Source organism: Narcine bancroftii, chromosome 7 (assembly GCF_036971445.1).
Source record: "Narcine bancroftii isolate sNarBan1 chromosome 7, sNarBan1.hap1, whole genome shotgun sequence".
Lineage (NCBI taxonomy): Eukaryota > Metazoa > Chordata > Chondrichthyes > Torpediniformes > Narcinidae > Narcine > Narcine bancroftii.
The window spans coordinates 169,203,756-169,227,483 of record NC_091475.1 but is presented as its reverse complement, the minus strand read 5'-3'; the positions used below and the strand labels follow the sequence as shown (position 1 = coordinate 169,227,483).

Genomic DNA, 23,728 nt, shown 5'->3' with positions numbered 1-23,728 from the left:
CACACACACACACACACACACACACACACACACACACACACACACACACACACACACACACACACACACACACACACACACACGTAGACCTGCACATAGTTGGGGATGGATTTAATGTTAAGGATAGTTTAAAAGTTAAGACTATAATTTAAGAGTAAAAAATAAAATTAGTGTTTTAAAATTAAACACTGTCTGGTTCATTGTCTATTGCTGTTGGTTCTGCACGGTTCGTAACAATATTAACATTTAAAATCTGTCTCCCAAAGTTGACTTGTGTATCCTCTGTTTAATAGTTCCCTTCTGCAATAAAGTATACATGTATTATCTACGATTTATCAACATTTCTACATCACATTTCGGTAATAACCCAGTTTATCTCGCAAATAAGCTCGTAATTGATAATAACAAAAAAGGTATTAATTTGAATTTCATATTTATTTTTTAAATGATCAAATGTCATTAAAGTTCTATTTACATAGCATCTATATATCTAATTCCTTTCCAAAACCAAATATTTAAAAATTGGTTATCCAATGAAAATGGAATCTCGGTTTTGCATCAAAGGCATTTTATCCCAAATCACACTCCTCATTCCAATTTCATCATTTACTTTATTCCAAATTTTGATCAAATGCTTCACCAGAGATGCTTCCTTTCCACAGATTAAGACTTCACTTCCCATTTATATATGAAATCTTCTGATTTCATCTCTCCTATTTTATCAATTTCTATTTTAATCCATACTGGTTTTTCTCCTCATCAAAAAAGTTACAAATCTCAACTGCGCTAACTTATAGTAATTTCTAAAATTTAGTAATTGCAAACCTCCCAACTCAAATTTCCAAGTCAATTTATCTATAGAAACTCTCAACATCTTACCCTTACAAAGAAAAATTCTAATATATTTATTTAATTGTTGAAAAAAAAACTTTTATAGAATCATTATTGGGAATGTTTAAAATAATTATTGAACCCAAGGAAATACATTCATTTTAACACAATTAACCCTACCCAATAATGTAAATGGCATCATCTTCCACTTATTCAATCCTCACCGATTTTCTTGTGTAAAGGTACATATTTCAGTTTATATACATTCTCTAATTTATAATCTACCCATATACCTAAATATTTTATCCCGTTCACCTGCCATTTAAATTGAGAAATTCATTGATATCGACCATAATCCCCTATAGTAAGAGCCATAATTTCACTTTTATTCCAGTTTACTTTATAACCCAAAACGTTACCATATTCCTCCAATCTCAAATATTATTTATGTAAGGAACCTATTGGCTCTGTCAAGTAAATCAAAACATCATCAGCATAAAAATTAATTTTATATTTTTCTTGTTTAGGCTTAAACACTTGAATATCTGGTCATATTAATTCTGCAAGAAGTTCAATCTCTAAAATAAATAATGTAGGTGATAAAGAGCATCCTTGCCTCCTAGATCTAGTCAATGGAAATAATGTTGAAACTGCTGTGACAGATTATGTTGTGTTTGTATTGTATATAGATATGTTTTTGGGAGATAAATTGGGGCAGATTTTTTAGTGTAGGTCACTTTAAAACAGATCTCTGGAGCTCTGCTCATGCTAGTCAGACCAGCTCCAAGAGCCTTTGCAAAAGCTTTGGAGAGTTCCACTAATGCATTGTTGTTTACAAAATGGCAACAGATTAAAGAACTCATCAGAGCTCCGGAACTTGCTGTTCTAAGAGGGTCAGGTGATTTTGCAAGCAGAGAGAGGAAAACAAGATTTTCCTCAGAGAGAGAGAGAGAAAGAGAGAGAAAGAAAGAATTCAGTTCTGCAGTTTTATAGTCAGCAGTAGCAGCAGCTGGGACTGGAACAGGACAAGCTGGCAAGCTTGTGGAAAACCCCATCTGGAAGATGGGTTGTGACTGCTTATTTCAGCATGGTGGTTCATGCGAGAGGAGAGGACTGGCTGCCTAATGATTCACTTGAAATAAGAGAAACAAAAAGGAACTCTGTAGTGACCTGAAAGAAAGATCATCTGGAGAACCCTGATGGAGCAAGTTTCTTTGGCAAGACACTGAAGTGGCTGGTTACAAGGAATCAGTTGTGGGTGTCCAGAAACAACAAATCTCTTTCTGAAAACTGACAAGAACCTTCCTGAGTGGTAACCATTTACCTTTCAAGTACCAAAGCCTGGTGAACTTTATAAATGTTAAATTCTGTGCACAGTATAAGAATTGCCTGCAACCAGTGAACTTGGAGGAATGAGAAATGAGATTGGACTGTGAATCAAATAACTTTTCTAAACTTACACACACACTACATACATGTGAGCTTAGAATTAGAAGGGGGGTTAAGTTAGATTAGTTAAGTTAATAATGATAAGTTAAAGTGTGATTCTGTTTTCATGTATAAAGATAATTAAAAGCAACTTTTGTTTAAGTAACCATTTGTTTTGGTGAATATCTATTGCTGCTGAGTTTATGGATCCTCTGGGCTCATAACACTGTCCATTCATCATAACTTTAGCTTTAGGGTCCTTATATAAATCTTTAAGACAATTTATAAACACCAGACCCATCCCAAATTTCTCAAACACCTTAAACAAAAAATCCCACTTTAATCTATCAAACACTTTTTCTGGATCCAAAGCCACTGCCACACTTAGGTTTCCCCTCTTTTGCGCTAAATATATTATGCTAAGTAACTTAGTTACATTATCCACTGATTTTCTATTTTTCACACTGCCTGTCTGATCCATATGTATGAATTTGGGCAAAAACTATCAACCTATTAGCTAAATCCTCTGCAATTATTTTATAATCTACATTTAACAAAGAGATAAGATGCTGGTTTTAAAGGATCTCTATTTTTGGTATTACTGCTATTGCAGTAGAGAAAGTTTCCAGGAAATGTTACCATCAACTGTTCCTATACATCCATAAAAGGAGGAATTAATAAATCCTTAAATTCTTTATAAAATTCAGGCAGGAAACCATCCTCTGAATAAAAAAACTATTTTATTCAGATTTATACAACTGAGAATAAAATTGTTTGAAAGACTCATTAATTTCATGAGGCTTATAAATAATAACATTTGACTCTGTTTTAACTGCATTAATAGTTTTGAAACTTGTTCCATTTTCAATTGCCATGCCAAGAACTTATGAGCCCTTTTACCTAACTCATAATATCTCTACTTATATGTCATTATAGTTTTCTCTATTCTATCTTTGCAACACATTATAATGAAGTTTTTTTATTTATGTCTTCAATGTTTTTTCTCTGAGACCAGTCTTTGTACATCCTTTTCTAAACATGTTATCTGTTTCTCCAATTCTTTCACATAATCCTTCTTAATTTTATGTGTAACATAATTTGTCCCCTTAAATAAGCCTTCATTGCATTCCATAAAATAAACTCATCATTGACCAAATTAGAATTAATCTGAAAGAAAATCTGAATGTACCTTACAACAAAATCATAAAAATCTGATCCTTTAATAACAATTAATTCATCTATAGGTAGATGGTTCTTTATCTACCATAGTAAAAATCATAAATAATCGTGAGTGATCAGATTATAAAGCCTTGCTTTATAATCAACTTGAAGATGTGAAAACATTAAAAATAAGTCTATCCTTGAATAGGAATTATGTCAATTTGAATAAAAAGAATAATCTCCATCTCTTGGATGAGTTCTTCTCCAGATGTCTACTAAATTCAAACCCTTCATTAATCCTAAAGCTGCCTTTGCTCTTACTACTATTCTAGATCTAAACAAAATTGAAATCCCCAACTATTAAAATATTCTGATATGGTCCTGGTAAATTAAGAAATCTTTCTTTGTATAAATTTTTCATCATCTTCAGTTGGTGCATGCACATTCAAAGAAAGTCCAAAATTCTGAAAATAAAATTGACAATGTACTACAACATACCTAACTGCAGGGTCAGTCACTGTATTTTGTACCTACCTGCAGGGTCAGTCACTGTATTTTGTACCTACCTGCAGGGTCAGTCACTGTATTTTGTATCTACCTGCAAGGTCAGTCACTGTATTTTACATTGTGACTGGAAGTGTCTTATCAAGATTATCCCTTTGCCTTTGAATTAAATGAAGAAGCTGTTACAGGACCCACCCAGTGTCTTTTTAATTTCTGATGTTCCACTTTAGTTAAGCGAGTCTCTTGTAAGAAGGCTAAATATTCATTCATTTTTTTTTAATGTGTCAATATTCTCTTCCTCTTCACAGGGCCATTCAGCCTGTTGACATTAAAACTAAAAAAAAATATCAATAAATTACTAATCTGTATTCATTTTAATCTAAAACCAATGAACTTGTTCTTCCTCTCTCTCCATGCACCTCCCTGATTAACCCCAGTGCTCAATGTATATTGTGCTAGGGGGTCACTCTCCTCAGCTGTCCAGGTGGAAAAGAAAAAAAAGAAATACACAAACAGATTAATATTACATCTAATAAAATATTCAAAAACATAAGAGAAAGACAAAGAAACAAAAACAAAATTTAATGTCGTTTACATAATATACAACATTATCCCCCTCTATTTTACAGGTTGTGGCCATTGCCACAAGTACACAAATCAATAGCAGTCAGTCCCCATCCCCCAGGATGTATACAATTATCGATGCCAAAATAAAAAAAACTTAGAAAAAACATTTTGATTTAATCAGAACATTTTTAAATGTACTTTTAAAGCTTAATTGGTAAAGTTTCAACAAATTCTGCACAGATAAGATTGTAAAAAAAAAAATCTGTTCTGTCCTCTTTATAAAAAGATCTTCAAGTAGCTGGATAGCACAGGATGAACTGATATCCCTTTTGCCATAAGGCATGTTTCACAGTGTTGAATCCTTTCCTCCATTTCAACTAATCCAAACTTATATCAGGATAGAAGAATATCTTCACTCCACGAAATTCCAATGGACCATGTCGTTCTTTAGCACCTGGTGCTGCCAAAGCCAAAATTTTCACACTATCTTGATGCCTTACACATTTCACAAGTACAGAGCTTGGCTTTTGATCTGAAGTAGGTCATGGTCTCAGGGCTCTATGTGCCCTTTCAATTTCAATAACATTTTCAAATTTATCAGGTCCCAAGACCTTCGGAATCCAGCGCTGAAAAAATCTTAATCGTATCATCACCTTCTTCATTTTCTTTAAGGCCAAGAATTTTAATATTATTTCTTCTACTAAAATCCTCTAGCAGATCAAATTTTTCCTAGAGTTGCTTCTTTTCAATGGCCTATGCATCAGTATCACTCTCCACTCTTACCTCCATACTGGCCTCCACAGTCTTAACACTTCTATCAACCTTATCCAGTTTGTTTTGCAATTTCTGAACAACTCCAAAATATTTCTTAATTCTGTTATCTGAGTTTTTCATATTTGCTTTTATTTCTCTTGATTTTTTCAATAGCTGGGCATTAGTGCATTCTTCCTCTTGTAATACTTTCATTTCCTACCTTTGTCTTTAAGAATTTTCATCTGTCTTGTCACCTCTTCTTCTTGATCTTCATCCTCTTCTTCGTCACTGGCCTACAAATCTGACAGAGATATCTCCTCCTTTTCGAGATTATAAGCATCTGGTATGTAATCAGAGCCAGTATAGCAGAGCTCTTCTGGTCTGCGAATGCGTGGACAGATGCGCACGTGCAGTTCAACATTTTTCTCGACACCATCACCCAGTGGAGACAGATGTGGTGGCGCCGTGGAGCTTCATACGGCCTTGTAGGTGCTTGACTTGTCTTAGGATGAGCCCTCACCTCAGCTCCTGGATCCATGGAGACAGTAGGCCGTTTTTCTTTATCTTGTCGTTGTTCCATCTGTGTTCATGATGGCCTAGCGACAGTTTTTCCTCTTTCAGGTGAGATAGTTAGAATGTTGTATAGAGGTTGTATGGCAGATTTTAATAGTTTAGGTCTATCTCACTTTACCTAATTAGCAATGCTTTTTCTAATTTCCAGGAGAGACAGAATTCCACATCCTGACTCTACCACATCATGTGACACACCTGTTTAGTTTGTTACAAACAGAAAGCATAGGTGCTATCCGGAAAAAAGAAAGTAAATTTTGCACATTTTCTCATTTGTTTACAGATTGAAAATCCTAATTGGGACTGAACCAGAGTGAACCACATTAGTGAGTCTGCAGTTACAGTACATTCAGGCATATTTCTTTCTCTAAAGGACATCAAAAAAACCCATGATTTTTTGACTATCTAGCAATCTCATGGGCACAGTTACTGAGACTAGCCTTTTTTTATTGTAGATTTGCATTTAGTTTCTTGAATTTAAATTTGAATCCACCATTGTGAGATTCAAAATCATGTCTCCAGACCAATGGTTGAGAATATGGGGAACTAGTTTAGTATATTAAGTACCATACTACCAATTCACTCCACAGTACACTTCAATATGTCAAGATATTATAAAGACTAAACTATCACCCAAGATGTTTCGAAGGACATTAGGAATTACATGATCCTGAAGTCAACAGGGAGTGGCAGATAACCTTCCCCAAGGCAACTTATTTCAACATCACTGCAAGTGAGGAAGTAGAGTCTCTCTGATACCCCAGTCTGGCATTGCTCCTCAATCCAAAAGAGATGTTTCTTTGTTGGACCTATTACAATAAAAGCTCTAAAGCTGTGCCCGGAAATAATAGAGCTGACAAGAGCCTGCGGTTTCCACGTCTTTACTTCATCACAGGATGGTCAGCAATTCATTGACAATATGCAATCACACCTAATCCTCCCTTTCCAGCCCCCATCCACTTACACCCTCAGAGCTTCTTTGAATATTCTGCGCAGTATGCTGTGAATACATTTAAATGAGCTGACATTGCATTTCAGCACAAGGTCAGACTTTTAAATTGTAAGATCCAGAATTGCTGAGAAGCAGCAATTTCCATAACATTGTGCTTTTACACAGTTGACTGGTTATATTGTGATATTTCCTGGCTGTTTCTGTTATTTCCTGTGTTTTGATTATATTTTGCATGTAGATTTATCAAATAAATACCCAATGGATAACTCAGTGCATCTTTGCTTAAAAACAAACCAATGTGATGGTATACAATCTCCCCAGGACAGTGCTGAACCCAGCTACTACTTCCTGCCATGAATGCTGTACTACCACCCTCTCGGAATACTGCTCTGGAGTGCGGAAAAGCAAAATCAACAGCCTTGCAGCAACAGAGATGCTTCTTCAGCCACGAAGCCATTGGTTGGGTGCTGCACCTCTCCATAACTTGCTCATACAATGGTAGTCTGTGCATCTGCAATGTGTGGCTTCCGCCTGTGTGTACTCTCTGAAGGCCAACAAATAATTTACAAGCATGTTCAATCTTTCTAGAGGATGATAAGGCAACATTGCAAAACGAGGCATGAAGAAATGCACATGCAGGTATGGCACAAAATAGAGAACTTCCTGGACATGAAGTATTGTGGACCTTGATCACATTAAATTCCTTTGGCATCACAGATTAACTAGCAGGGCTCCATGATCAGTACTGAAGCTTCAGTTGTCAGTGTTGAGGCTGCACAAGCTGGAATCATAAGTTATTGAATACTGGAGCCATTCTTCAAACTCACAAGGTGTGAGCAACATGGGATAACCCAGATGTGCACAAAATGCTTAAACGATCCCCTTGTATCCGATTAGACCTCCAGTTGGGCATGAGCACAAAGTATGTAATTTATGGGCAATATTACTGGGCTGTAGCCAGCTTGGGATAGACTGAAGAAAAGTGTAATCATGCATGTTTTCCATTGCTCTGTAGACAAGGTGTCTAGGATACACAGCAGCTCTATTATCACGGATGTATGGCCGAGGTGAAAAGAATCCCATCCAAGGTGAACCCACATAAGGCAGTGGGACCAGACAATGAATCCAGTCGGGTACTAAGCAGACCATCTGACAGAGGTCCTTACAGACATCTTCAACATGTCACTGGAGCAATCCATCATCCACATGGGTTTGAAGACAGCCACTGTTATCCAGGTATCAAAGAGGGTGATAGTAACAGGCCTCAATGACTACCGTGCAGAAGCACTGATGTCCAACATTATGAAATGCTTTGAGCATTTGGTACTGGAATGCATCAAAGCGCATCTGCCAGAGATGCTGTACCAATTTCAAATTGCCTACAAACAGAACCATTCAAGTGATGATGCTATATCCTTGTCCATTTACTCTGTCCTGTCCCACCTGGAAAACGAAGCCTCATAGCCCAGACAGCTGTTCATTGACCCGAGGCACATGGAGAAGCTGACTAAGCTGGGACTCAGCATCCCTCTCTGTGGGCAGATTCTGGACTTCTTAATCAAATTACCACAAACTGTTCAGGTTGGCAGCAGACGTCAAGCACTGGTATACCTCACGGCTGTGTGCTCAGCCCACTCCTGTTCAAGCTACTGACCCCACGATTGCATTGCCAGATACAGCTCCAAAAGAGTCAAGTTTACAGATGACATGACAGCCATCAGCCACAATGACAGGTCAGACTATAGAGAAGAGGTGAAAAATCTCATGAAATGGTGCAAGAATAACAACCCAAGTCTCAATGTGGGAAAAGACGATGGAGATGAAAATGGACTTCAGGAGGATCAGGGTTGACCACCCTCAAATACAGATTATTAATTAATTAGTGGACAGAGTACAGAATACCAAGTTCCTCACAGTCCACTTAAGAAGTTACCCATCCTGGACACAAAACATCTCACTTGTCAGGAAGGTGCAACAGCGACACAAAACATCTCCTCACTTGTCAGGAAGGTGCAACAGCGACTGCATCACAGTGTTGTATGGTTGTGGTCAAGTATCAGATCAGAGGTCAATCCACAGGACCATAAAAGCAGCAGAGAGAATTACTAGGATCTCTCCCCACATCCCCCCCACCCACATTGATGGGATTTGCTGGGATTATTGTTTAAAGAGGGCTTGCCATATTAGGGAGGACCCCCTACAACCCTGAACATAATCTTTCAGCTATTCCTGTTGGGAAAGAGATACAGCATTATCAGAACCAAAACTATCAGACTGAGAAACAACCTCTTCCCATGGGTAGTGAGACTGTTGAACCACTGCTAAATTTCTCATACAAACTCTCCGTGACTCAACTATTTATTTAACAATGATATTTACTTATTTTAATATTTGTATACAAGTACTGTGCATGTATATTGTTTGAATATGTGTCAGTATACTGTATGTGTTTGCAGAGAGTTGCACCAAGGACGGAAAATGCTGTTTTGTTGGGTTATTCTGGTATAAAAGGATGATAAACAAACTTGAATTTGAACTTGAAACCTTTGACACTTGGGTCCTCCAATCATTCGACACCCCCAACATAAATCTAGAACCCACATGATATACGATGGGAGCTGCCCATGTAGTTCACATGCACGTACATGGCAAGTAGATAATGCAAAATTTTTGTCCCTCCAGGGAATTCTTCCCAGGCAATCCCTGAACAGAATACATGGCAAGAGGTAGCAGGTGGGCTCAGTACTGACCTAGGGAAATTGGACTCAATCATATTGCTTTTTGTTTTGCTCTTTTAGTGGGATGAAGATGATCCTTAAGTCATACTTAGGCACCTATTGATTACTTGGTTGATAAATGTACGTGCAAGATATAATCAGAATTCAGGAACCAGCAGATTTGGTAAATTGTTTGCTTAATTCACTATTATGAAAAAAGAATCAAGTTTCAAAATGAGGAAAAAATCTTATTTTGCCACTAAAACATATTTAGCTAATCTTTCACTGTCAGAACAGAAAGAACAATTCACCACAACCACACCACATAGAATGTTACACTGAAAAACGTATCAGATATTACTTGATGAAGACCATGGTGGTTTAAAGTTAAATCCCTATAGTTGATGCTTCCATGTGATTTTTAGAAGTGAACATGCCTTTCTTTGCAAGCAAACCATAAAAAAAAGTGAAGTCGAAGGCAGGTGTCGTGCTTTATGAGAATGCAAGAACAGGAAAAGAAGCCTTTTTGGTTCATCAGTTATACCATCACAGAGGTCATATGCAGGACATAGTTATACCACAGTCAGCACCCTCCACTTTTGGCACCAACTCCATTCTCCACTTCAACTGGATGAGAAAACCATCGATTTATTTTCTGCATGGTTCCACTGAGTCTGCATCCACTATCCACTATCATGTTTTGTCTTCCTCTGATTACACGTTAGGTGACTGACTGATTGATCCTGAAGTTAAACACGCTAAATGCAAAGCGGACATTGCCAGAATGGTCAGCTTGAGACTTCAGTTTATAATCCTGTATTTTCATTAATAATTGTTTTACTTTATTTTCACTCTTTTCACAAGCATAATGGATTAAATTTCAATAAAGTTTTTCCCAAATGCCTTCTGTGAATAGCCACAAAAATATACTCGGTGTGCATCTGGCAGGGTTCGTGCAGCTTAACCAGACTAAATTATGGTCACATTCACTTAAGGTCAACTAACTATCACATTGTGCAGCATGCAAACAGGTTCATTAGTTAATAGGAACGGACAGCACAGACATCAAACTCTTCATGGAGGAAATAATGGTTGAAAGCCCAAATTTCAATGTAATTGGCAATTTCTAAACCCATTTGTGACTTACATTTAAAGGATTTATGGGAACATGATGGAGGTCCCTGCCAACAAATTGTTAATATGATTTCTTCTGCAGACCTCCAAATGCAACTTCTAGATTTCACACAGTGCTGTTCATAAGGCCAGGGAAATGGTAAGATCATCTCTCTCTCCTAAAAGCACCTGTTAATGGACTGATCAGTTAGCAACTCCCAGAATCTACAATCTGCACAAAGGCCTTCCAGTAACAAGGCTTTACAGAATCAGAAAATACAGAGGTTAATTTTAGACATGTAAACAAAATATTTCATGATAGCCACATTAAATCATCCAGGTACAACTACTTACAGTGGCATGTAGTCCCGTGGAAAGGTATGTTAAACTATGCAAGGGCAATATCACAACTTTTTAATCATATTCTGCCATTAGGCAAAAAAAAAGTATGATTGTTTCAAGTCAATGACATCAATGCACACAGAGAATACACTGGCAAAATGAAACCCTGTTCCCTGTTAGGATTCTATTCCCTTCTCGCAATTTCTCCTCATCTGCCACATCTGTTCTCAAGAGGAGATCTTCTAGTCCAGATCTTCTAAAACATCCACCTTCTTCCTCAAACAGGGCTTCCCCTCCACCACTATCGGATCAGCCCTCACCCGCACCTCCTCCATTTCCCGCTCATCTGCCCTGGCCGCCTCTGCTCCCAAATGCAACAAACACAGGATTCCCCTTGTCCTTACCTACCACCCCATCAGCCTCCACATCGAATGTATCATTCTCTGCCATTTCTGCCACCTACCCTGTGAACCTACCACCAGACACCTTTCCCTCTATGCTTCCATAGGAACTGCTCCTTCCAGGTCTTCCTCATGAACTCACACATCCCTATCAATTATCAATGCCCTCCCCTCAGCCCCTTCCTTTGTGGCCGGAGGAGGTGCCACATTTGCACCTCCTCTCTCACCACAGTCTCAGGCTCTAAACAGGCCTTTCAAGTGAAGCAACACTTCACTTGTGTATCTGTAGGATTGATTTATGGTATCCGATGTTTTCTTTGTGGTCTTCTCTAGAGAGACTGGGTTCAGACTGAGAGATCGCTTCACTAAGCACCCTCAATCTGAACATACCAGTGACAGAGACATCCCAATGGCCAACAATTTCAGTTCTGCATCCCACTCCCAATGCCTCATGTATTATCCACTAAGACCATCCACAAGTTGGAGAAACAACACCTGATTTTCTGACGGGGAACTCTTTAGCCAGATGGCATTAACATTGACTTTTCCGATTTCTGCTAACCTGCACTTATTTCCCCCTTCCTTCCCTTCCCCGTCTTCTTTCCTTCAGCTCTCTACCCCTTCCCTATCTATTCACCTCACCATCCCTCCTTTCCCCTGCTTACTGCTGTTCCTTCCCTCCCTCCCTTCACCCCCTATTACCTCCTGCCTTTGTTGCCAACCTCCTCCCAATATGCTTCCCCCTTACCTTTTTATTTAGATGCCTGTTGACATTTTTCCAAAGGGGTCAAGCCCAAAACGTTATTTAAAAAAAAAATCTTTGCTATATTATTTGACCTGCTGAGTTTCACCAGCATTGTCTTTTTACTTCAACCACAGTGTTTACAGACTTTTGTGTTTTACTACTGGCAAAATGATAATAACCAGGTGATACCTGGAAAGATACAGGGAAATGTGGGGAAATGCCTCTTTTTGTACAGAGTATTTATGATCTGCAATCACTGAGAAATGGATGGATGTAATCAATTAGGGTCTTCTAAGAAAACAGAATAGGCATCTGGGGACAAATAATTTGCAGAGTGCTGAGGAAAACCAGAGGTAAGGAGTTCCTTTAAATGAAGATTTTCGCTGACTAGTCTGGATAAAGGAAGGCCAATAGGCTGATTGAGTAGTGAGGTGCAGACTCCAAAGAAATTATTTTTAATCAAAATCTAAAGACCTAGTAACTGCTTCGAGAGTTTCTTTGGATCAAGAGCCAAAACTAACCCTGCTCTCCTCATCAGATAAAAGGACACTTGTAGCATGTTAATTAGATGCCTGCCCAAGTACTGAAGGGAATACTGCTGATGGACAGCAATTGATACCAACTCCTCAGAAGCATTAGGATCAGGACACAGGGAACCTTGGTTCTCTGTCCACAAAAATACAATACTACTCTGTTGGCTAGGAGACATGGGTGCAGCTGGAAGCAGCTCTTCATAATGAATACAATTGTCGTTATATTTCCTTCAACAAACATGCTATTCTAACTCTCCCTTAAAATGGGCGACTGAATTTGCAAGACTGATTTGAAGGCAGACTAACTCAGCTTTACAATGGTGGGAAGAATGAGAAGACACCAAAACACAGAGGGGAAAGGATAAATAGGTTGGTTAAGTCTGTCCACTGTTTGGATGAGTTCACATTATTAGAGAATTTCAAATTAATATTCAAAACAGAGGACAACACTGCAATATGTGAACAGAATTATGTGAACCATATGATTGGGCAACTGTGTAAAAAGTAGCCTCTGTGAAAAAGGGAAACTACAGTCTCAATTGTCAATTGGACAATTTCATGTATTAGAAATCCCTAATCAGCAAGTAAGTAGTGCAATGCTATTTTTGAAATTTATTCATCTGCATCCAACTCTAGATCGCAGTGACTTCAATTACCCCAGTGGGATTTGCAGCCTCTGCAAAGCCTTTTGGCTTTTTTTCAATGAATGTATTACTCTGGTTTCTATCCAAGCTGATATCTGAATAATTACCACAGAAATTGTCCACTGGAGCTGAAGATCTTGCTCATGGTACACGGTACATGCATAAATTTTGTAAAATGCTGACACAGCCCAGAATATGCCTAAAACATACTGATCTCTACAGGGAGAGAGACATTCTAAAGAGATCACAGGGCCAACTTTAATTAAAGGCCATAAGTTGCATCCACTTTTCATGCATATCCAAAAGCTGTACCTGCACTTGCGATAACTTGTTTTTAAATCAGTACAGACCATGCATCATTTGAATTGCAAAATGTCCATGAAGGGATGGTACTGTAATTTTCTTCTTCCTAGTTTTGAGCATATATTTCTAATGCTGTTCTATCTAGGTTTGCTAACATTGTTTAGAGGTAAATTCTGGCTAGATGTAGCTCTGGAAGTTTGCTCATGCAGCATTCTGATCACTTGATTATGACAAATGTGTTACTCGTAGTTTTGTACCAATAGTTGCAATGTGACTATTTCCATACTCTGGCAAAAAAATAGGGGGAACCTTGGACAGGTCAAATGGGAAGCTAAAGGCAAGACAACAACTTCTGGAAAGGGAACCATATGTAGAACTGTGACTCTATCAGTAGCTAGGGTAAACTCATTGAAAATACATGGCAAGTCATGGCAATATTAATGAAACTCATTTTCATGCTGCAATAATTAACTGTTTGCCCATATATAATGGAACTAGTAGTAAATTCCTTGATGTTTATGCAGAAACCATGAACTTTAAAGAGCTTTCAGGCCCTCCAGTGGTTATCTTTTTAGCAGGTGAATTTCTTTTACTGTTACCCTGCACCCAACAATAGCATTCTACATCAACCTATCAAATATAGGTTTCATTTCTTCCAAAGTCCATTTCACTTGCCTCCACTTTTAAGCCAACTGCTGCTCACTTTCAAGCAATGTTTTAGTAGTCAGTTTGCACAAAAATCTGATGTTGTACACATTTTTTTCCTGTGATAAAAGTATATGTGCATTGAATGCTTGTGCAAATGTAAACTTGAAATTGTTTCAAGAAAATTGTAGCACAGCCTATCGCTCATGGCTAATAAAACTGTATTGGCATGTTTTAATAATACATGTATGATTAATTTGTGTTAATGCCTCATTAAACACAACCTGTTTAACTGATTAACAGAAACATTTAGCTAAAATTATTTTCAATATGTATAATTATTAATTACTACATTATTTTAGTAACTAACCTTTGTACGCTGCCGACAAAAAATGTGCATGCGCACAGCTTACAGGGAACAGTACTCCCAAATTCAGTTTCAGACCTGCCTTCAATTACAAATGTAGGAATCAAATACATCAGGCAATTTCAAAGATTAAGCTTCCTAATTCCTAACCTACCAACCCCCATGCCACACACAGTAATGGCACTTTCAGGCAATGATGCCGTTAAGGTTGTGGATTTAACAGCAGCTGTTTACAATATTACAAAGCCAGGTGGGGACAGAGACTTGGTGGTTGGGAGTTACAGGCAGAATGGACAAGCACTATATCTAGGTGATCTCCAGGTTACTAAAAATGTATTTTCCAGTTCCCAGAAAATTCCTGTAATTCTGGAAGTGTTGCGATTCTTCCTATTCATTGTTGTTGAAAATTATAATAAAACTTGCTTTCAGACATTCCTCAAAGGTGACAAGCTCTAATACAAGAGCTAACAAATAGTTGTTATTAGGCAATTAGACACATACTCAAATAAACAATAGGAGTATAGGCATGGATATGGGACTGAATCATGCCTGCTCCCTGCTCCAATTATCCTTGAGAACCCACTTTCATTTCTCTTTAAGACAGCACTTATCATTTCTAGTTGCAGCAGAATTAAGATCATAGAAATGAGATGCATATTTATCAGAATTGGAATGTAGTCTGTTGTACAGCCTGTTAAATGTTGTGTTAATTTTTAATGAGCTCTGAGTTTTAACAAAACCAACTTCCAGAATGTGTTGACTAATGACTTCTGTACTCTCCCATTTTCATTATTTAGAAACAAATATCAAATTACAGAAACTTTATTTTTGCAAGCTATATATCACTGACAAGCTAAGTAGCTTTCTCACAAATTATCTACTGGTTCAAAGGAACAAAACTCATTATGTTCAATGATAAGGATCTCGGTTGACTAAGACCTAACTAGTTGGGAAATCTCTTTATACTGTCTGCTTGGCTCAGTCTTCTGAATCTCACACAATCACCATTTAAGGCTTCTTTAAGTGCATTCTCCACCAAGAATGCGCCTGCAGAAGCAGATTCAGACCCGTGGAATGGTCATTCAGGTGGCAGCACTGAAAGCGCAGTGCTGGCGACCTGAAAGGGACAGCTTCACGGGAAGTGCCTCAGAGCGCACTCCGGCTCCTGGCCCTTCGAGCTGTCAGGGTTGGGATGGCTGGCTGTCAGTGTGGGGTGCCCGGCGCGGGACGTCCTCACGCTGTGCGGTGGACAATGCAGGCTGTTAGTGCAGAGGCAGCCCGCGCGGGACGTCCCCACATTGATCCCACTGCCCTGTGCTCTCCCCACAGCCCTGTATCAGTCCCCACACTGTGGGGTGGCCAGTGTGGGCTGTCAGAGCTGGGTCAGCCGGCATGGGACATCCCCACAGTATGGGGACATCCCCACAGTATGGGGACTAATACAGGGCTGTGGGGAGAGCACGGGGGAGTGGGATCAGTGTGGGGATGTCCCGTGCAGGCCACCCCTGCACTGACAGCCTGTGCCAGCTGCCCCACAGTGTGGGAACTGATATAGAGCTGTGGGGAGAGAGTGGGGCAGTGGGATCAGTGTGGGAACATCCCACGCGGGATATAGGGCCACTGGGAGAGAGCGGGGAAGTGGGATCAGTATGGGGACATCCCGTGCCGGGGCAGCTGGGAGGGGCCTTTCAGGTGCTCGCTAGCTGATTGTCATCCCCTTAGCAGCCGCTTTCAGGCAGCTGCATTCAGGTGCCGATGGGGGGGGGGGGGGGGGAGAGTTACACAGTTCACCTCACATGCACCTCCTGCACTTTCAAGTGGCCTCCTGACAACTGCATATGGGTATAATATGTGGCTTTACATCGTGGGATTCTGGCCACCTGAAAGTACTTTTAGATTGAGTGCCTGTTTGGGGAGACACAATAAGGCCTGTTCCCGTCCTGCACTGTTCTATTTACGATCTTCTAACCACAATCTTCCACAATCTAATACTGAAAACTGATCACTTTCAAGGTTTTACTCTGTGATACATTTCTGCATGCATTCACATTGGTTTTCACCTCTACAATGACAGTAATACACTCAAACAGTGGTTTATTGGTTGCTGCGGCAACCCAAAATGGTGCTATTTCATTCGGAGTTAATTTGACTTCTTAAAAAATGAAGCCAGAAAGAGAATGTCTCTGGAAAAGTTCCCATTTATTGTTTATCCCTAATTGTTGCTAAACTCAGGAGGCAGTTAATGGTCAACTGCATCTGGTTTCTGGAGTTGCATGTAGGCCAGACTGGAGGAGGAGAGGAGGATGGTTGATTTCTCCCCTAAACAAAATTTGTAAACCCAATATTCCATTAATTTCACAGTTACGATTACTGAAACTTTAGTTGAATTTCAGTTTGATTTAATTATTTGCTTTTAAATTCCCCAGATGCCACAGTGGGACCCGAGGTCATGTCTGGACCAGTGCTTCAGAAATGTTCATTTGACAACTTCACCAGACAAGTATTCTCTGTACATTTAGATTTCCTTTAAATTGTGTTCTGCAACTAAGTGAACAATTATATTTTCACAGCTTTTAGACAAAATTAAGAGTCACAATAAATTAGCTGAGTTGTAAGAGTGTTGGGTGCATTTATTAATGTGCTGTGCAAGGAAAACATTGAACAGTGGGATACAAGGCCAGGCGTCTTGGCAAGCATGATGTGCAACTGCAGCTGTGTTCAACAGGAATATCTTCCATCTACAATCAGGCGAACTGCATCCACCAAAATAAACAACTATTGTGGATGCCAGGATTAGACACATCATTTAGTGTTACAGAAAAGTAATATAAATCTTCATGCAATAATGCCACTTGTGTGCAACTTTCATTGACTGTGACACATGCTAAGCTTTAGTCCAAAGTTCACAATAGCTAGCTACTTCAGCTTACAGAGGAGGACAATGTACAGACAAGCATATATTGCTTGCCCCATTCTGATAGGCTCAAAGCCTTTTTTTTCCCTTTCTCAAGAATCCTAACCAGTCGCCCTCCACCACCATCCTTCTCCATTCATCTCACCCTCAATAACTTCTCCTTTGACTCATTCCCCTTTCTCCAAGTCAAAGGGATAGCCATAGGTAAGCTCATGGATCACAACTATGCCTGCCTTTTTGTTGGCCACATGAAGCAATCTGTGCTACAAGTCAACACAGGCAAGGATCCTAAACTCTTCCTCTGCTACGTTGACAACTATATTTCTGCTGCCTCATGCACCCATGATGAGCTCATCAATTTTATTCACTTTGTTGCTAACTTGCACACCAACCTCAAATTCACTTGGTCCATTTCTTGCAACACTCTCCCCTTTCTCGATCTCTCTTGTTTCCATCTCAGAAGACAAAGTAATTCCTCCATCGCATCTACTCCTAGGATAAGGTCCTCCATTCAAGAACATTTGAGATGTCCTCCTTCTTCAATAAACATGGCTTTCCCTCGACTGCCATCTCCCATTTCTCTTTCCCTAGCCCTCTGACTCCTTTCCTCCAGATCTCTGCCCTATTCAAAGCTATCCTCTCCCCCTGTAATTTCTCAGCTTTTTAATCTCCTGCCATATCCACCCATGACCTCTTGTCTGATCGTTTGTTCGCCTCCCCCTGCCCCTTCTTCCCTCCTCCCCCTATCTTTTTATTCTCTGCTCATACCTTGACAGGGCTCAGGGGTTGGTTATACACTTTTGCTTCCTATGGACCTTCCTGCTGAGTTTCTCCAACGCTTAAGTATTGCACTACAATCACAGCATCTGCACTTTCCTGTTGAATAGCATAATTTCCCAAATAACTTTCTTCCAAATCCAAAATTTATCAAGGTTATGGAAGGGGAAGCAATAGCAAGATCAATGAAACCTTTTATCTAGTAGTTTTGTTTTTCAGGATTTCACCTGCAGGCAAGTATTGCAGCATCTTGCCACACCAAGTAATGGGATTGATTTTTGTCTCTACTTCTCAGGTAGGGAGCTGGTGGTACACATTACTTCCAACCTGCAGAACCAACTCAATTAGTATTTCATTGATTTCAAAAACACAGTGAGTTTATTCTGTGCACCTATGTTCATTGAGCATACTGCTCAAGCCCATTTTGACAATTCTTCATCATGTGAAGAGCCTTGCACCTCAATAGTGCAGCAAGGTTTTAAAAGAGTCCCCAAAGGTGAAAGGAAGTAATGTCAATTCACTTTAATACCAAATATCCACCCATAAGGAATATTCACATGTGAACCTTTAAACAATGAGATGGCTTGTAAGGTTATACAGCTACTGTTGACTTTGTAAACATCAAAACGTACCTTTAATTGAGCATTGTCTGTTCCAGGAAACTCTCTCTGATCCAGCTTCTTCCAGCGTTGCATGAATTTAGTAACAACAGGTCTACGGTAATCCACGATTTGGAACCCTGTTACATTTGCTCCTCCATGCATAAATCTATCCAGTAGTATATCCTTGAATCCCTGCAATCATGATAGGAATCAATATCTAATCATATCCTTATTCATCTCTCCACATTTGCTTGACACACTGAATGGAATGTTTTATTAGTTCCCTGGCTTTGCTGGAAATAAATGGTCAAAATATATATTCTCTTCCTGGCAGTTTGGAGAGAATCATCAGTGCCATCCCTCCTTGCCCTGTCATGGGACTTGATCCCAAATCCAAGAATAAAGTTTAAACATGCTGGGTGGAGGATCTGGATTCATTTCTCACCTGGCCCTCAGCCTTATGCTAGCTGATGTGCATCCACTCATTTGAATAAGGTAGTCAGTTTGACATAAAGTAAATGCAGTGTTTCAGTTTAATTTTCTTTATTTTAATTTTTAATTAATCAGTTAAAGCTATTCTGAGCAAAAGATGACAAGTCAGCTGACAGGAGGGAGATTGAACACTTGGCTGAATGGTGCATCAACAACAACCTTGCACTCAATGTTACCTAAATCAAAGAGCTGATTGTTGACTTCAGGAAGGGAAAGCAAGAGGTTTATAATCCAGTCAACAATGGGGGATCAGAGGTAGAGAGTGTGAGCACATTTAAGTTCTTGGGAGTCACTATCTCGAAGGATCTTTCCTGGACCCAACACACTAATGGTGTCGTGAAAAAGCATGTCACTGCCTCTACTTCCTCAAGAGTTTGTGGGGGTTTGGTATAACATCAGAAATCCTGGCAAATTTCTAGAGAGGTGTCGTGGAAAGTGTGCTGACTGGCTGTATCATGGTCTGGTATAGGGACAGCAATACCCCTGAGCGTAAAGCTCTCCAAAAGGTAGTGGACACAGACCAGAACATCGCAGGCAAAATCTTTTCCACTATCGAGAACATCTACAGGGAACACTGCCATCAGAGAGCAGCAGCGATCATCTTGGATCTACACCACCCAGCACACACTCTGTTCTCACTGCTGCCATCAAGAGGTATAGATGCCACAAGGTTCAGGAATAGCTGCTACCCCTCCACCATCAGATTCCTCAACAACCAATTTGATCATTTAAGGCCTCTTACTTGAGTACTTTATTGATTTTTTAAATTCTCTCTGCACTGCAGTCAGTTTTTTTTATATTCATACTTGTTTACAGTTCCTTATTTGTTTATATGTACATGCTGTGTAGTTTTTTTTGCACTAGCAATAAGAGGCAATTATACCTCGCCCACAGGAAAAAGAATCTCAAGGTTGCGTGATGTCATGTATGTACTCTAATAATAAATTTGAAATTAAAAAATATCACTTCAAAATAATTTAACTCTTTCAGTTGTTATTGTGTGTGACCGATAATCAGCATTTAGTAAGAATTGACCAAGCCATGGCATTGAGGTGGTTGGGGTTGAGGCTTCAGGTCATACTGCCTGAGATCTTGATCCACCTTGCAGGATAGCCACAGCAGTAGGGTCTCCAACTTATCTGGTCTGCCTGATAGCAGTAGGGTCTCCAACTTATCTGGTCTGCCTGATAGCAGTAGGGTCTCCAACCTATCTGGTCTGCCTGATAGCAGTAGGGTCTCCAACTTATCTGGTCTGCCTGATAGCAGTAGGGTCTCCAACTTATCTGGTCTGCCTGATAGCAGTAGGGTCTCCAACTTATCTGGTCTGCCTGATAGCAGTAGGGTCTCCAACTTATCTGGTCTGCCTGATAGCAGTAGGGTCTCCAACTTATCTGGTCTGCCTGATAGCAGTAGGGTCTCCAACTTATCTGGTCTGCCTGATAGCAGTAGGGTCTCCAACTTATCTGGTCTGCCTGATAGCAGTAGGGTCTCCAACTTATCTGGTCTGCCTGATAGCAGTAGGGTCTCCAACTTATCTGGTCTGCCTGATAGCAGTAGGGTCTCCAACTTATCTGGTCTGCCTGATAGCAGTAGGGTCTCCAACTTATCTGGTCTGCCTGATAGCAGTAGGGTCTCCAACTTATCTGGTCTGCCTGATAGCAGTAGGGTCTCCAACTTATCTGGTCTGCCTGATAGCAGTAGGGTCTCCAACTTATCTGGTCTGCCTGATAGCAGTAGGGTCTCCAACTTATCTGGTCTGCCTGATAGCAGTAGGGTCTCCAACTTATCTGGTCTGCCTGATAGCAGTAGGGTCTCCAACTTATCTGGTCTGCCTGATAGCAGTAGGGTCTCCAACTTATCTGGTCTGCCTGATAGCAGTAGGGTCTCCAACTTATCTGGTCTGCCTGATAGCAGTAGGGTCTCCAACTTATCTGGTCTGCCTGATAGCAGTAGGGTCTCCAACTTATCTGGTCTGCCTGATAGCAGTAGGGTCTCCAACTTATCTGGTCTGCCTGATAGCAGTAGTGTCTCCAACTTTTCTGGTCTGCCTGATAGCAGTAGGGTCTCCAACTTATCTGGTCTTCAGGGAAGATTATTTTGGCCACGAGAACCTTACAGGAGGCAAATATGTGGCATTGAGCTGAGCATGACCTGGCCTAGCAAGCATCCTCTCGATAAAGCTCTATTCACACAAATCTTTGCACAAGCCTCAAAAGATCTTTAACATTGATTCTTTGTCGCCATGTAATGAGAAACTTTCAAACATTGTAGTTTTTCTCACAGAAAGAATGCAGACAGCTTCTGGATTCATCCTGTCATGAATTTACTCACTTAGAGCAGGTTTTCACTAGGTGGCAAATTGGCATGGAATCATTGAACAAAGTTCTTTACTTCCATTCCATCCGTGTTGAGTGCATCTATTGACACGCAAATGAAATGGATGGAGATGAGGAAGAAATGGTTTTCCCAGAGGGTGATGAATCTCTGGAATTCACTGCCCATTGAAGCAGTAGAAACTATCTCAGTAAATATATTCAATACAAGTTTTGGATAGATTTTTTTTACAAAGTAGGGGAATTAAGGGATATGAGGAAAAGGCAGGCCAGTGGAGATGAGCTTATCGTCAGATCAGCCTTGATTACATTGAATGGCAGAGTGAGCTCGACAAGCTGGATGGCCTTCTCTTGTTCCTATTTCTTACATTCTGATGTAACATTGTCCCACATAAAATTAGTTTGATTGGTGTCTAGAACAGGCTGAATCCATGGATTGTCTGGCCTGTGGAGCTGCTGGCAAGTTTTCAATTACTCTCAACCCAAGCTGGCAAAGCAAGCCCTGGTCCGATGAAATAGGGACACTCCACCTGACCCAAACTGCAGCTGTGATGAGAGTGAGACCACAGTCCTCCTGTTGGTCTCCTGCTGCTGAAGGACAGAGCCTACACTGTGCAAGATGTTGCTGACACCCACTTCCCAGCATTGAAATGTGCTCATTAGAGGAAAGAAATACAACTTGGGGTGGATTGTTAATGATAGAAGAAAACATTCAACTATTAAACACTGCCAGCGATCAGGAAAACATTTAATTCAAGCCTGAGAAAAGACAGTTGTTTCAGAACAGGAGGAAGCGAATCAAACCATAGCGTCTCTGGTGACTCTTTGATATGGGTGATCCAAAACTCCCTCCTTCCGTGGCCCTGCATCTTTCCATTTAAATGCGCAAAGCAACCATCCTTATTAACTTGATCAAACCTCTCCCAGTTTTAAAAGTGTTAACCCTGTCATGGTTTTATTGCTCTGAAGCAATTTGAATTACTTCTCATTTATTCTGGTGTTAATTGTGATAATTCATCATCCATTTTGGCATTAAAGATGCTTCTTTCTATAAGTGGGCATCCAAAGCTCTGAAATGTTGTCCTTTTGGAGTCTAATAAAAATTAATCAATATCCCTTTATTTCTGTAGTGCATTTTAAAAAGTTACTTGAGGAATCTTTGTCCAGGTGTGCATTTATTGTTCTGATCTAATTTTTTAATTAAAAAACATTTAGATTAAAATAAAATTCCAGAAGTTATTCATTTAATTGAATTAAATTCTCCAGTTTCTTGGGTGATATTTGAACTCACATTTTTGAATCATCTTACTCCACAAAAGTTACATAAAATGAAATCGGAAATATTAGACCAATGTTTTCGATGTGGTCAAGAAATAGGTATTTGCTTGCATTCAACCTGGTCATGCCCTAAAGTGAGGCCTTTCTGGAAAGATTTGGGTAATCTCCTGGAGAAAAAAAAACTGAATTATTTTTACTGGGGAATCTAGAAGGCTCAAGACCTAAAATGAGGCTGTCAAAATATCAATTAAATTCGTTAAGCTCGCTTGAGCCATTACTGCACAGCAGTTACTTGGAAATCTGATTGCCAACTTGGTTTGGCCCACTGGAAGTTAGAAATGCATAATTGTGTTCCCCTGGACAATATCACCTATAACCTCAGAAACAGGTATGATGTATTTTCAAGAATATGGAATTCATACCGAAGGTACATCGGGGTAAATCTTGTCTCTTCCCCCTGATGCTCATAGTGACGAGAACCCTAGATAAGTCAGGTAATTTGTCCCTTGATGGAAGTGAGGATTATCCTAGGTGAGGCCAATCTTTTCTTTTTCTTATTCTTTCTCGTTTCTTTTCTTTCCTCTTGTTTATTGGGGTGGGAGGGTTCCTCTTATTTTGTTCTTTCTCTCTATTATCTGTTTTTCCCTTTGGTTCAACATGGACATTGAATTTGCATTTTTGTAGTATTATTGTCATTTTTCTTTCTTTATAATAATTGACTCACATGTTGACTCTTTTTTTCCCACCTTCTTTAAT

At 39.7% G+C, this 23,728-nt stretch overlaps 1 protein-coding gene across 3 annotated transcripts in view; it reads right to left on the bottom strand.

Annotated features, from left to right (window-relative positions):
- The window catches only part of LOC138739354 (glutamate receptor 4), a 247,136-nt gene that overhangs the window by 140,254 nt on the left and 83,154 nt on the right, over positions 1 to 23,728 (bottom strand). For all 3 annotated transcript variants that reach the window (XM_069891218.1, XM_069891219.1, XM_069891220.1), the window contains exon 6: positions 18,900 to 19,061. In XM_069891218.1, the coding sequence (XP_069747319.1) occupies positions 18,900 to 19,061 (162 nt within the window). The remainder of the gene's footprint in view (positions 1 to 18,899; positions 19,062 to 23,728) is intronic.